Source organism: Emiliania huxleyi, assembly GCF_000372725.1.
Source record: "Emiliania huxleyi CCMP1516 unplaced genomic scaffold EMIHUscaffold_11, whole genome shotgun sequence".
In the NCBI taxonomy this organism is placed as follows: Eukaryota; Haptophyta; order Isochrysidales; family Noelaerhabdaceae; genus Emiliania; species Emiliania huxleyi.
The window spans coordinates 74,511-86,773 of record NW_005201792.1 but is presented as its reverse complement, the minus strand read 5'-3'; the positions used below and the strand labels follow the sequence as shown (position 1 = coordinate 86,773).

The window sequence follows — 12,263 nt, the reverse complement described above, 5'->3', positions numbered from 1 at the left end:
CATCTCGCGGCAGCCTGCAACAAAGATGGGCAGGCAGCCGAGCTGCTCGTCGATGGCGCTCTGCGTGATGCAGGCCTTGTCGAGCCACACCCGCGGCTCGCGCCCCTCGCGCTCCTCAAACTCCCTCGCCCACCGCGAGAGGCTCCTCCACTTGTGCTCGGGAGAATCGGACCATGAGTGTGAGATGAAGGCGTCACAAGCCCCGAGCTCACAAGCCCCGGTGTGTTCGTGCAGGCCCGTGTCGGCGCTGGTCTGTAGGTCCTCGCGCCGCAGCTTGGAGAAGGGGAGCGCCCGGAACCGAGCCTTTCCGAGCTGAAGTAGCTGCGAGGTTGGCCGGCGCCTCCCCACGAGCTCGGCGACACTCATCGAGTTAGTCCAGTGCTCGCGCCCCTCCATCACGTCCCTCGCGACCCCGGCCGCCATGGACATGCTCCGCCGTCTCCTGCGGCGCCGCTCCCGTTCGGTCAGAAACCTGGCGAGCCACGCTTGCAGCGCGCGGCGCACGGGATACGAGAAGAGGACGAGCAGGAGGATGAGCGAGACCAGACTGACGCACAGCCGGCCGGCGAGGCCGTCCGCGTGGCAAGCCACGGAAGATCCGATCTGCGCGGCGGCCGAGACGCCGTAGAAGAGACGCGCGGCGAGCCAGAGCGCGTGAAGCGCAGGGCGAGAAGAATTGCTGCTGCTGCCTTTGCCTTTGGAAGCGCAGGGCGAGAAGAAGGCCCTCCGAGCGAGAAGTGGCACGACGGCGCAAGCAACGGCAGCAATGGCGGCCCAGTAGACAAGGACCCGGCGCGGAAATGCAAACCTTGCTGGGGTGCACGCCACGTCGGCATCAGCAATCTGCAAGACTGCCTGGACAAGAGCGATGGCATACGCGAGAGCCGCGGTCGCTGCGATTCCGCGGATGAGGCGAGGAGGGTCGGTCGGCTGGAGGGCGAGCAGTGTGGCGCAGGCGGCAATGCCGAGGAGTGGGCAGTGCGGGTCGCGGTAGGCGACCGCGACCCCCACGGCAATGCAAGTGCAGCATGCGCCGGTGCAGAGGAAGGCCTGTCTAGATTTGCGCCGCACTGTGCGAGCCTCGCTGTCTCCCCTCAGTGCCCACCACAGGGCGTCCTCCGCTTGAGCGGAAGGGTCAATGTCCGCTTTCGAGAATGACCGCAGAAGCAGCGCGGCGCGGCGGAGCGCGCGCATATTGAGCTTGGCGGCCAAACGCTATCGGCGCATTCGACACGACAAACTCGAGCAGCCAGCGACGCCGACGGTTACAAACGTGCGAAGCAATAAAATAAAACGGACATCTACTAGGAGATGGGTAAAAAGGCAGGTCCCCGCCCTGCGATCTTTGTGCAGGGTTCTTTGTGGGTGTGGTCGGCGACTAGCCGGGGTCGTCCTCCCGATGGGGGACTAGCACTACCACTAGCCGTCTTCCACATGGTCCCTCGGGTCCCTGCTGCTCCAATCTCTTCGTATATCCTCCTGCTGATCTCCGCAAAGTCCTGCTCCCTCCCTCGTCTCGCCCTGCGCGTCTGCTCCGCCTCCCCGTCGTCTGCCCTGCGTCGTCTGGCGACTGCGAAGCAAAAAATCTCTCCGTGTTAGCAAATTCTTCCAAGAGAGCTCTCTTGGTAGAAGCTCGTAGAACGGGTACGAGATGTATGGGAGTATTCGCAAAGAGGAGCCCCGCCCCCGCACGACTCCGCAGGGGTTAGCAAAATCTTTCACGACCAAACCGCAAAAAAACTGGATGCCTTTGCCGCTTTCCGGAAAGCGCAACCACAAGCCACAACAGTCAACACTGGGCACGGGAGCACGGGACTCGTGGCGCGTCGCGATCTCACACCGACAGGTCAGGAACAGGTAGAGGTACCACACAGGGAACGAGCACACCCTAAGGCACACCGTTGTTTGAGCCCCCAAGGAAATCGACGGCTTCAAATACATAATGGGGCGATTCTCAATACACGGGGGGGTCGCCGATCCGACCGCCTTTAGAGCTCGGCGCACAGCTCCGCAAAAGACGGGCGGGCCTCGAGCGACTCGGCTGTGCACGCAGCCGCCGCGTGTCGGAGCGCCGCCGCCGCCGCCGCCGCCTCGCCGCCGCCAAAGGTTCCGTCGTGCGAGACCTGCAGGTGCGAGAGGAGGTCGAGCAGCAGCAGGCCGAACGAGCGCACCTCGAGCTTCTCGACGGCGGTGTGGCCGTGCCGGTCGTACGCGCACGCGGCGCCGAGGTCCGACAGCTTCACGACCTGCAGACAGAAGAGAGAAGTGAAAGCACGGTCAGACCACGCCTGGACGCCGAGGCACGCGGCCGAACAACGGCCGACGTCGACAGGCCATGTCTCGGCTAGATGTCGGCTAGATATCCACGGGCCCGTACAGCTGGGACGCGCCCGAGGTGCGCCCCTCTCGATTGCCGCCCCGCCCCCACCACCAAGCCACGCAGACCCATGTTGGCCACGATCTGCCAGTCGGTCGGCTGGATCTCGGCTACCTCTCGGCGCGGTGTGGGGGGGCCTCCGTCTCCGCGACGCGAAGCGTGTTGTGCAAGTAGATATCGCAGTGCGCGAGTCCGCGCGCGTGCAGCCACGCCCCAGCGCGAGCGACGGCACGCGCAACTTCTCTCGCCTGCAAGGCACGGCCGCGGGGCCGTCGTGGACACACATGGCACGTGTCGTGTCGCGGACACTGCGCCGCGCAGACGAGGGCCCAAGGACGCCTCGCGCCTGTGCCGGTGTGAGGCGGGCGTGCTTCCCCTCGACGAACGCGTCGCGCGTCACCGACGCGAAGGACGGCGGGCCGCCCACCGCAGAGGCGCCTGGGGACATGCATGTCATTGGACGTGCGGCGGGCCGCCCACCGCCGAGGCTGGGGGAGTGGGGGCGAGAGTGTTGCGGGAGCGCCTACTGGTGCTCCGCACCCGCAACTCTCTCGGGCCATCTCTCGGGCCATCTCTCGGGCCATCTCGGGCCATCTCGGCTGATCTCGGCTCTGCCTTCGAGCAGCTCGACCGCCATGCCGAGCGACGGCGTCTCCCACGCCGCGAGCGTGCGGACGAGGCTGGCGCAGCCGCCGGTCAGTCGCCCCATGAGCCACTCGCCGCGCGCGTCGCCGTCCGAAAACAGCTCCGCCGACCACAGCTTGCAGGCGACCTTCAAAAAAAGGTGGGAGGGGTGCGGGCGGCGGTGTGGTGAGAGACCTGCCCGCCCCAGCTTGCAGGCGACCGGCGTACCCTGCCACGTCCCGCGCTTGACCACCGCGCCCGAGCCGCGGCCCAGCTCCTCCTCCCCCACAGCCACCTGCGACGTAGACTCGGGAGGTGTGACAGTCCCGCCGGTAGGTGTGTCCTGTCCTGTGTGTCTGTGTCGCTCCAGTGTGGCCGTCTCTCCGCCTCGCCTAGCGTCCACCCCCATACCGCCTGCTGCCCAGCTGTGGCTGACAGTGCTTCGCCGCTCTGCCTCTCGATCTGATCTACCTCTCTGCCCGCCTCCGAGGCGTCCTTCAGAGTCGCCACCGCGTCGGCGGCTGCGTCGGCGGCGGAGAGGGCGGCAGCGCACAGGCGGGCAGAGTACGGGTTGCCTCCGAACGCGAACCATGCCAGCCGCGGGTGGCGAAAGGCGGCGGCGGGGAGGGTCTCCATGCGGTTGCAGGCGAGGCGCAGCATCTCGAGCGCAGGGATCGCCTCAATGAGTAAGTCGGCCGCCACCGCGTCGAGGAGGTTGTGCGGAAGCATGAGCTTGCGCACGTGGCTCAGTCGGTGCGGAGCCCGCACCTCGGCGATCGCATTCTGCGCACAGATGAGCCAGCCCAGCTTTGGGGGGAGCGCCTCGCCGTCGAGCACGGCCAGCCCGTTCTCTTTGAGCGAGAGCATGAAGAGCGAGTCGACTCGCGAGAGTGGGCCGCCGGCCGGCAGGCCCCGGCCGCCGAGCGCGCAACCCGTCGCGAAGAGGACGCGCAGCCGCCCTAGCGTCTGCACGCCGTCGAGCGATTCGAGAGGGTTGCCTCCCACATCGAGCTGCTCCAGGCATGTCGCGCACAGGCCGATGCTGGCGGGAAGGCGCTTGAGGCCAGCCTTGCGGAGGTCGAGCCTGCAGATTGCAGCCAGCCGCGAGGCGGTGGGCTCGAGCCGCAGGAGGAGAGAGGCGGGCTCCTCCTCCTCTTCCTCTTCGCGCGCCGCTGACATCGTCAGATTGCGGTGCTGCAGATTGCGGTAGAGGACCTCAGAGCGGCTTTGCTTCGCGAGAAAAATCCCTTGAGCACCGTGTTTACTTTACGGCCCTGCACACACACACACACACACACACACACACACACACACACACACACACACACACACACACACACACACACACACACACACACACACACACACACACACACACACACATGCACACACACACGAAGCAGGAAACTTCCATCCCGGCCGTGGTTCGACTCCACATGAGCCGAGGCGTGACGGCGTGAGGGCAACGAGATCTGAAGCTCACCCATTGAGGAAGTGAGGAACTGCTCGGCCCACCCGGTACCCGGATCGTGCTGAACAAGTTCCTGTTGTAGCTCGATCGGTCACACCGCCATCGCCGCCGACGTCTCCCAGGGAGATGATGGAGAGGGGGGACGACACTGCTCGATCTACCCCCTGGGGTCCCTCAGCAGCGTGCACCTCGATCCTGTACCGTGTTTGTTATGAGCTTATGACCCCCCCCAATGAACACACCAGTGAGGGAGGGCGAGACGATCGAGGGGTCCCGTACCATGCGGAATCGACCCTATCAAGTGCTCAAGTGCTCAAGAGACTGCCAGTGAGAAGCCGGAGGAAGGTCGCTAGTCGTGTAGTCGAGAGAGATCGCCAGTGGAATAGGGAGTCCACCGTGCTGGAACCTGTCGCTGTCCCTTTTGGCAGTAGCACAGGAGAACTAGGAGAGCGCAACCAGTAGGAGGCCCGCGCCTGCCCCCGTGCCGCCGGGTGCAACTTTGTCCTACACGAGAGGGGAATCCCTGGGACCCTGCTGAGCCCTGGCCTCGACACCTCGACACCAAACCTCGACACCAACTCGTGCGGGCGGCTCCGGTGGCCGCCGCGCCGGCCGCCCCGCGGGCCACCGCACCGCACCGCACCGCACCGCGGGCCACCGCACCGCCACACCGTCCTCAATGGGCATCGCCGTGCCGCGGCGGGTGCCCCTCCGGTGGGTGCCGCGCCCGCTCCGGTGGTCGCCTCGCCGGTGGTCGCCTCGAGCGGGTTGGCCGGCTGCGCCTGGCGTTCGAGATCTTGCCTGGCGACGGCTATGTTGATTCGCGCGACATTGAGGCGCTCCGCAACCAGAAGGCTGAGGGAGGGTGTAGAGGATGTAGAGTGTAGAGCGCTGTACTAGAGCTGTAGAGATGTAGAGCGCTGTAGAGCGCTGTAGAGCTGTAGAGCTCTACATCCGCCGCGGGACGAGGCGCCTGCGTTGTAGAGCGATGTAGAGGCGCTCTACAACGTGAAATCTCTACAACAAACTCTACATCATAAGCGGCGAACGAGGCACGGTCGCTCTCCGACATGAGGCGCGTTGCACTTGCCAGTGCTGCCCTGGCCTTCTGTCTACCCGCCCAATGGGTGGCAGGTGCCTCTGCTGCTATGGCATGCCTCACGGCTGCGACTGGCCGGCGCCTCGGCGCGTCAGCTCGGCTCGGCGTAGCGATAGTGGCCAGCGCAACTCGCTTGGACTCAACGCTCAGCCAGGAGCTCCCGCACGCGCTGGCGCGAGTCATGGCGCATGCAACGCGTCTGAATGCTCGCCTCGCCTCGCGCAAATGCGACCGTCCTCGCAGCCGACAGTCCACCGCCTGCTAAAGAAGCACAGCGACGAATGCGGCACCGGCGACACATGGCAGGCTGGTCATGACGCAGTTATAGGGTGTTGTGTGCTGTATCTCTACAGCTCTACAGCGCTCTACACTCTACATCCTCTACACCCTCCCTCAGCCAGAAGGGTGTCGGCGAGTGGAGTGTGGAGCAGCTGCAGCAGCTCTCTCTGCGACACGGGCGCCTGTTCCTGCCTCATGGCGCTGCGGGCTCGGCGGCAGTAGAGGGAGGGCCGAGGGACCATACCCCCCCACCCCTGTCGAGGGCTAGCCTTGAGGCACCATACCATACCCCGGAAAAGTTGGAACCCAGGGGGCAGACCCTCTGCGCGCCGTGATCGCTGGTAATGTCCCCAGCGGCCCCCCGGGCCCGTGGTGGCGGCCGCGTTTCGTCCCGGGGCGCCGCCGCGGCCCGCGAGATGTCCGCACACAACCGCCGCGGCGACTGGGCGGCGGCGTTGCAGATCTTTGCCACTGCCACTGCTGCCCTGGGCAACCGCACCCACAACGCCGCCGTATACGTCGAGGCGATCCGGGCGCACGGTGCACTGGGTAGGCCGGCGCGGGCGCTCGACACCTTCCAGACGCTGCAGGCCTCCTCGCTGCCGCCCAGCCTGATCGGCTACACGGCGGCGATCCGGGCGTGCGCGACGGCGACGCACTGGCCGGTGGCTCTCTCGCTGCTGCAGGACGCGCGCGACGAGGGCATCGAGCCCGACACCGTCGCGCTGAACGCGGCGCTCGCGGCGTGCGAGCGCGGCGGCCAGTCGGACGAGGCCCTCCTCCTGCTGTCCGAGATGGAGGCCTCGCCCAGCGCGCCGCCCGACCGAATCAGCTACAACACCGCCATCGCCGCCTGCTCGCGCTGCGGCGAGTGGCGGACGGCGCTGCGGCTGCTCGGCGAGATGGCGGAGCGGGTGCCGCCGGCGCCGCGCACTTCTCCCCGCCTCTCTTCTTCCCGCCGCCGCACCTGCCTCGCCGCTAGCTAGGTGCCTCCGCCGCGCAACACGCCGGACGCACACAGCTACGGAGCGGCTCTCTCCGCGTGCGAGAGAGGCGGGGAGGGGGGAGGAGGCGGTGTGGCTCCTCGAGACTCGCCCGAGGTGACCCGAGATCGCCCCGAGATTAGGAGGGCAGCCGGATGAGGCGCTGAGGCTGCTCGAGCGGATGCGGTCGGAGGGGCTGCGGCCAGGCCTCGCGCGCTCCATCTCTCGGCTGCATCTCGGCTGCGTCTCGGCTGTGTCTCGGCTGGCTCTCGGCTGTATCTCGGCCCTATCCCGGCTGTGCCTCGGCCAGGCCTCGTGCACTACCACGCGGTGATGCGTGCGTGCGCGACGCCAGCGCACTGGCCGATCGCCGCGTCGATGCTGCAGGACGATCTCCCCATCTCTCTCTCCCCATCTCTCTCTCTCCCCATCTCTCTCTCTCTCTCTCTCTCTCTCCCTCTCTCTCTCTCTCTCTCTCTCTCTCTCTCTCTCTCTCCCTCCCTCCCTCTCTCTCTCTCTCTCTCCCTCCCTCCCTCCCTCTCTCTCTCTCTCTCTCTCTCTCTCTCTCTCTCTCTCTCTCCCCCTCTCTCTCTCCCTCTCTCTCTCTCCCTCTCTTTCTCTCTCTCTCTCTCCCTCCTTCTCCCTCTCTCCCTCTCTTTCTCTCGCCGCCTCCTGCTACCTCCTCCCTCTCCCTCCCCTGACGACCCCCGCCAAGCTCGCTCCTGCAGGACGCGCGCGACGAGGGCCTGTCACCAAACACCGTCTCGACCAACTGCGCCCTCGCCGCCTGCGAGGCTGGCGGCGCGTGGCGCGACGCACTCGCCCTCCTCGACGAGGCCGCAGCACCAGACGCAATCTCCTTTCACACCGCTATCGCCGCCTGCCGCCGCGCGGGTGGTCGACCCGCCGCACGCGCGGCACTCCGACTGCTGCGCCGGATGCGAGCAGCGCACGTGCGCCCGTCGCTCCTCGCGCACCACCGTGGCTGCCTCCTCCCCCCTTCCCCCAAGCTCCGCCCGTTCACAGGTGCGCCCCTCCCTCATCGGCTACACGACCGTGATGAACGCGCTGAGCGCCGCCGGCTACGTCCGCCCGGCGCTGCTCGTGTTCCGCGCCCTCTGCGCCGACCATGACCCCGACGAGCGGGCGGTGCACACGGCCCTCCGCGCCTGCGACGGTGCCGGCCGCCGGGCGGACGGGCTGGCGCTGCTTGCAGAGCTGGCAGAGTCGGGCGCCGCGGGGGAGAAGCTCGCGAGGCGCTTCCGCCCGCTGTGGGACGCCAAGGCGGCGGCGGCGCACAAGGCCCCGGCAGCCGCCGCCGCGGTGGCTGGAGGCAGCGGCAGGGGTCGGGGCCGCACGCGTGGTGGCAGTGGGCGCGGCAGCGCCGCCCCGCCGCAGTGGAGGAGGCGGAGCCGACGGAGTCGGAAAGGGCCGCCGCCGGAGCACGAGGCTGCGCGGGGCGAGTAGCTGTAGCCGCATCTGTGGAAGGTGCCGTTGGTCTTCAGCAGACACACCGCTCTGGGGGCGCGGCGGTGTGCGACCGGTTCGTGTGCGGCCGCGGGCGGCGGCGGGTGAGAGGTGAGTTGAGCCGTGTGAACCCGAGCTGCACGATGCTCAAGTGTCTGTTTCTGTCTAGCTCTCAACGGGCCAGGCGCGAGAGCACACAGGGCTCAGGGGGAGGCGCGCAGACTCTCTCTCACTCACACAGCTCACACTCACTCTGCCCCACTGCGCGAAAAAGTTTCTTATGTCTATCCTTCTGGATGCGCTGGCCGGGCGCGACTACCTCTCTCTCGCGTTACTCTCGACATGGCCGCCCGCGGACGCCACATGCCGGGCGCCGCCGTCTCGCCGCGTCGTGGCCGGCCCCTCGTCTTCTCACCTGTGAGCTGTGTCGTGCACGTGGCGTGGGGGGAACGGTTTCGGTCGCCCTTCTCGTCGCGCCATGGGTCCGTGGGTGCGGGGCGCGATTGGACCCCGTGGTTTGTAACTTTATGCGTGAATCGGGTCGCCGGGGTCGAGCCCCAACATTGCTGTTCCGGCTCTAACCCACGTTGAGTCATTGACGTGTTCTGCATGCAGCAGTCAAGCGACAGACTGAGGACAGAGAGCCAGCCGTCTCAGACCTGCAACTCATCAGGGGACGTAGCCTGCCGTGGGGACGAACTTTTTCATGCTTCAGGAGAACTTCACCACGGCGTCAAGCTTTTCTCCAGATCTGCTTCCGCCTTCTCCCCCTTCTTACCCACACGTTTTGGCGGCGGCTCCCGCAGAGGGGTATAACGACGCCCAGAGAGAGTTGCCGAAGCTTCCAGGTGAGGTTTGGGTGAGCGTCGTGTCGCGGGTGGACGATCCGCCACCGCACAGCTCCGACAGCCATTTGCACAGTGCTGCTGGCTCAGCCTGATCGGAAGCCCCATGATTCTGCGCGCGCATCTGGTTCAGGTATTCTTTGCTTGGCGGCGCCGAGCTGGGCCGCTTGACCGCAGGCATTGGTGTGAGAGCGCGGACTCGGTGCCTGCAACCCGGCGTGGGCCGAATATTGCGAACGAAAGGGGGCGCGCTCGCTTGCGCGGGGCGACCGAAAATAGCCGAAACACAAAGGGCCGCCCGGCAGATTATATTTCTTAGCGCCGGCAGCTCGAAGCCGCGCTCTCGCGCCCACAAGCGAATGCCCTCCCGTGCGAGCGAGGCGTGGAAGAGCAGCGAGACGGCCGCGACACGAGCGTTGTCGGCGGGGTCGCAGCGAGAGAGGGCGTGATAGACCTAAAGCGTAAAGAAAGGTCGGCGCTTCGTTCGACCAACTAGGCCACCGGCTCATCCAGGTCCTGAGGTGACTGGGGCGGGCAGGAGGGTGCGCCCTCCGAGAGGAGCTCCTGTTTTGTTAGACCTAAAGGTCGGCGCTTCGACCAACTGTAGGCCACCTTTTGCGCGCAAAAGGTGGCCTATAGAGTATACTATAGTTGGTCGAAGCGCCAACCTTTAGGTCTAACACGTAACAGGGCGCGCCGCGAGCGAGGAGCTCCGTGGAGAGGTCGAGGAGGCGGGCGGGCGCGGGGGCGGCGGCGTGTTCGGCGAGGCGAGCGGCGGTGGTGGAGGCGGCGAGGCGGCGCGGCGGCGAAGACAATGCACATTGGCCTCGAGAGAAGTTCGCCTGAGGGAGCATGAAGAATTTCTTTTTTGGCGGCAATCGCAGGAAGAAGAATCGACCGCGGCTTGGTTGGAACAATCCGCTGTGGGCGAGGCTAGCACACACTCCTCTCCTTAAAATCCCTGTGTGGACACTCTCTCACTCCGCGCTAACCTAAGCCCTCGAGCCTAAGCCTCCCACCCTGTTCCCTGTACCCTCTGATGCCTGAAGCAGAGCTGGGGTGGGGCTCGCACGCCCCGGGGCCCCGGCGCGGAGCCCGCGGGGTCCGTTTGAGGGTTTGCGATCTTTCTTTTTCTTTCTGTCAAAGTTGTAAAAGGTAGTTGCTGTAAATTGATGAGTTTGGCGCCTCAACGCTCAACCGCAACCCCGCCACTGCGCCACAGTCAATCAGTCAGTGTTACACGCCTCCTAGCATGGAGGACGGGCCCACACGCACACACACGCTGCACACGATTGGCTCGGGAGCTGGCACGAGGCACAGTCACCGGCCGTAGCACCGGGTCCGGACTGCTGGACACACAGCACACAGCTCACAGGACAGCTCACGAGGTGGCGCTATGTAGTGGGGTTCTCAGGGACTGACACGGGAGAAGAAGGTGGAGCACAGGGACGGGGACACAGGACTCACGCACTGACATCCCACCCCGCGCCGGGGGCGGTGGCGCGCGCGAGCGCCGGGGTACTTTGGACCCGCAGTCTGGCAGGCGCCAGGCCACAGACCCGCCGGCAGAGCCTTGAGCCGCATCCGCGATCCGCGCCGGCTCTCAGAAGAGATCCGGCGCGGTGCTGACCGCGCCCTCGGAGTCGGCGCCACACAAGCCATACAATGCACAGAGCTCTGGGAGGTAAAGTGTCAGTGTATATATTGTAGAGACCAACCATGTGCACAATATCTCTCAGTCTAGCTAAGCCTGGGAAGGCGATGCCAGGGCCGTACAGCAGCTTGATGGTGCTTCGCCGGCGTGCGTCCCGGAGCGGTGCCGGACGGGCGGTCCGTGGGATGAAAATGGAGGACAGCGCCGACGCCGCTCTGATTCGACTTTTAACTTCAAACAAAGACAGTGGCACGCGCCACAGCGCGGTGCGTGCCACTGTCAGGAGCAGATACGTCAGTTAGTCGTGTTCACGCCGGGATCGTGTCCTCCGCAACCTGCACAGACTTTAGGCTACAACAGTAGGTGAAACGTCTAAAGGACGAAAGAGGGGAATCGGCCCGACGGCGGGCGGAGAAGACGGGCACTAGACCAGAAAGGACTGGGAGAGTGTGAATGGAGGGAGGGACACGGTGGACCGGGACACGCGGTGGTTCGGACGCGCGTGATCGCGAGCATCGGGCATCGCACAACATCGCCATTTATCGCATTTTATCGCCAAATATCGCGCGGTATCGCGGTTGCGATATTGTGAAAGATTCCCTCTAGAGCAGGGCTAGTATATTGCGTGAACATCTCTCTCCGTCAACGTGAGACTCAAGCAGCCATTGCCCAGCCCCTTGCGCCTTGGAGTGTGAAGCTGAAGGCTTCGTAGCCCTCCGGTGTCCTACGTGGCTGGGTTCACAGCGCTTGTAGGAAAATGACGGGAACACTTGACGGTCGCGGCCGCGCCTCCGCCTCACTGGCGCTGTTGTAGCCCTGGCCGGTGCGCGTGCAGAGTTGAAGTTCCGGAGTAAAAATTCGAACGCGTTCTCTCACGGTGACCAAAAAATGTCCACCTCAGAGGCACCTCCGGAGGCAGGCCGCCGCACGCCGGCGACACAGCTCCAGCTGTCGAACTGACCCGCAGCTCCTCTCAGAGCGGGAACTGTGACGAAAGTTGACTGAGGCGGTTGTCAGGAATCATCATACGGATCACATGGTGGCTCTCTCATGACGGGAGACCGCCCGACCACTCCTGGGTGGCACTGCCACCGGTGTCGCTCGACGTCCTGTCGACAGCGTGCCGACAGCGACACAGATCATGTGGGACGCGTCGAGTATCGACCTCTACTGCTTACCCAGCCTTCGAGTGTATCCTGGCTGTGGTCCCACACCCACTGGTGTCCATCTCAGAGACCGCAGGAGGTCATGAGGGTCGATGGGAGTGCCAACCCCACAATGCCTAAAAACCCAGCCCAGTACGGAGCGACCGCTGAGTCGAGGAGCCGCCCCTGAGGTTCCACACCAAGCGGTGCAGCCGCCAGTGCTGCCATCGTTTCCGCCACCCACACTGCCACTTCCGCCCCCGCCACTGGGACGGCTGCAGGGTCGTGGGGCCGCCCCAGCGGCTCCACACCAGGCGTT

At 65.6% G+C, this 12,263-nt stretch overlaps 3 protein-coding genes across 3 annotated transcripts; 1 reads left to right on the top strand and 2 right to left on the bottom strand.

The window, feature by feature from the left end:
• Nucleotides 1–1,988: 1,988 nt before the first annotated feature.
• Nucleotides 1,989–4,180, bottom strand: EMIHUDRAFT_199859 (hypothetical protein; the record flags this gene model as incomplete). The annotated part of the gene is made up of 6 exons (XM_005791791.1): nt 1,989–2,027; nt 2,124–2,246; nt 3,009–3,149; nt 3,222–3,296; nt 3,413–3,852; nt 3,934–4,180. 6 exons carry the CDS (start codon nt 4,178–4,180, stop codon nt 1,989–1,991), a joined length of 1,065 nt encoding a protein of 354 aa, XP_005791848.1.
• Nucleotides 4,181–6,194: 2,014 nt separating this feature from the next.
• On the top strand, nt 6,195–8,384 carry EMIHUDRAFT_462125 (hypothetical protein; the record flags this gene model as incomplete). The annotated part of the gene is made up of 3 exons (XM_005791790.1): nt 6,195–6,764; nt 7,562–7,786; nt 7,860–8,384. 3 exons carry the CDS (start codon nt 6,195–6,197, stop codon nt 8,298–8,300), a joined length of 1,236 nt encoding a protein of 411 aa, XP_005791847.1. The 3' UTR covers nt 8,301–8,384.
• Nucleotides 8,385–8,446: 62 nt separating this feature from the next.
• EMIHUDRAFT_351383 (hypothetical protein) lies at nt 8,447–9,400 on the bottom strand. The gene has a single exon (XM_005791789.1). It carries the CDS (start codon nt 9,324–9,326, stop codon nt 9,075–9,077), a length of 252 nt encoding a protein of 83 aa, XP_005791846.1. The 5' UTR covers nt 9,327–9,400; the 3' UTR covers nt 8,447–9,074.
• Between the last annotated feature and the right edge of the window lie 2,863 nt (nt 9,401–12,263).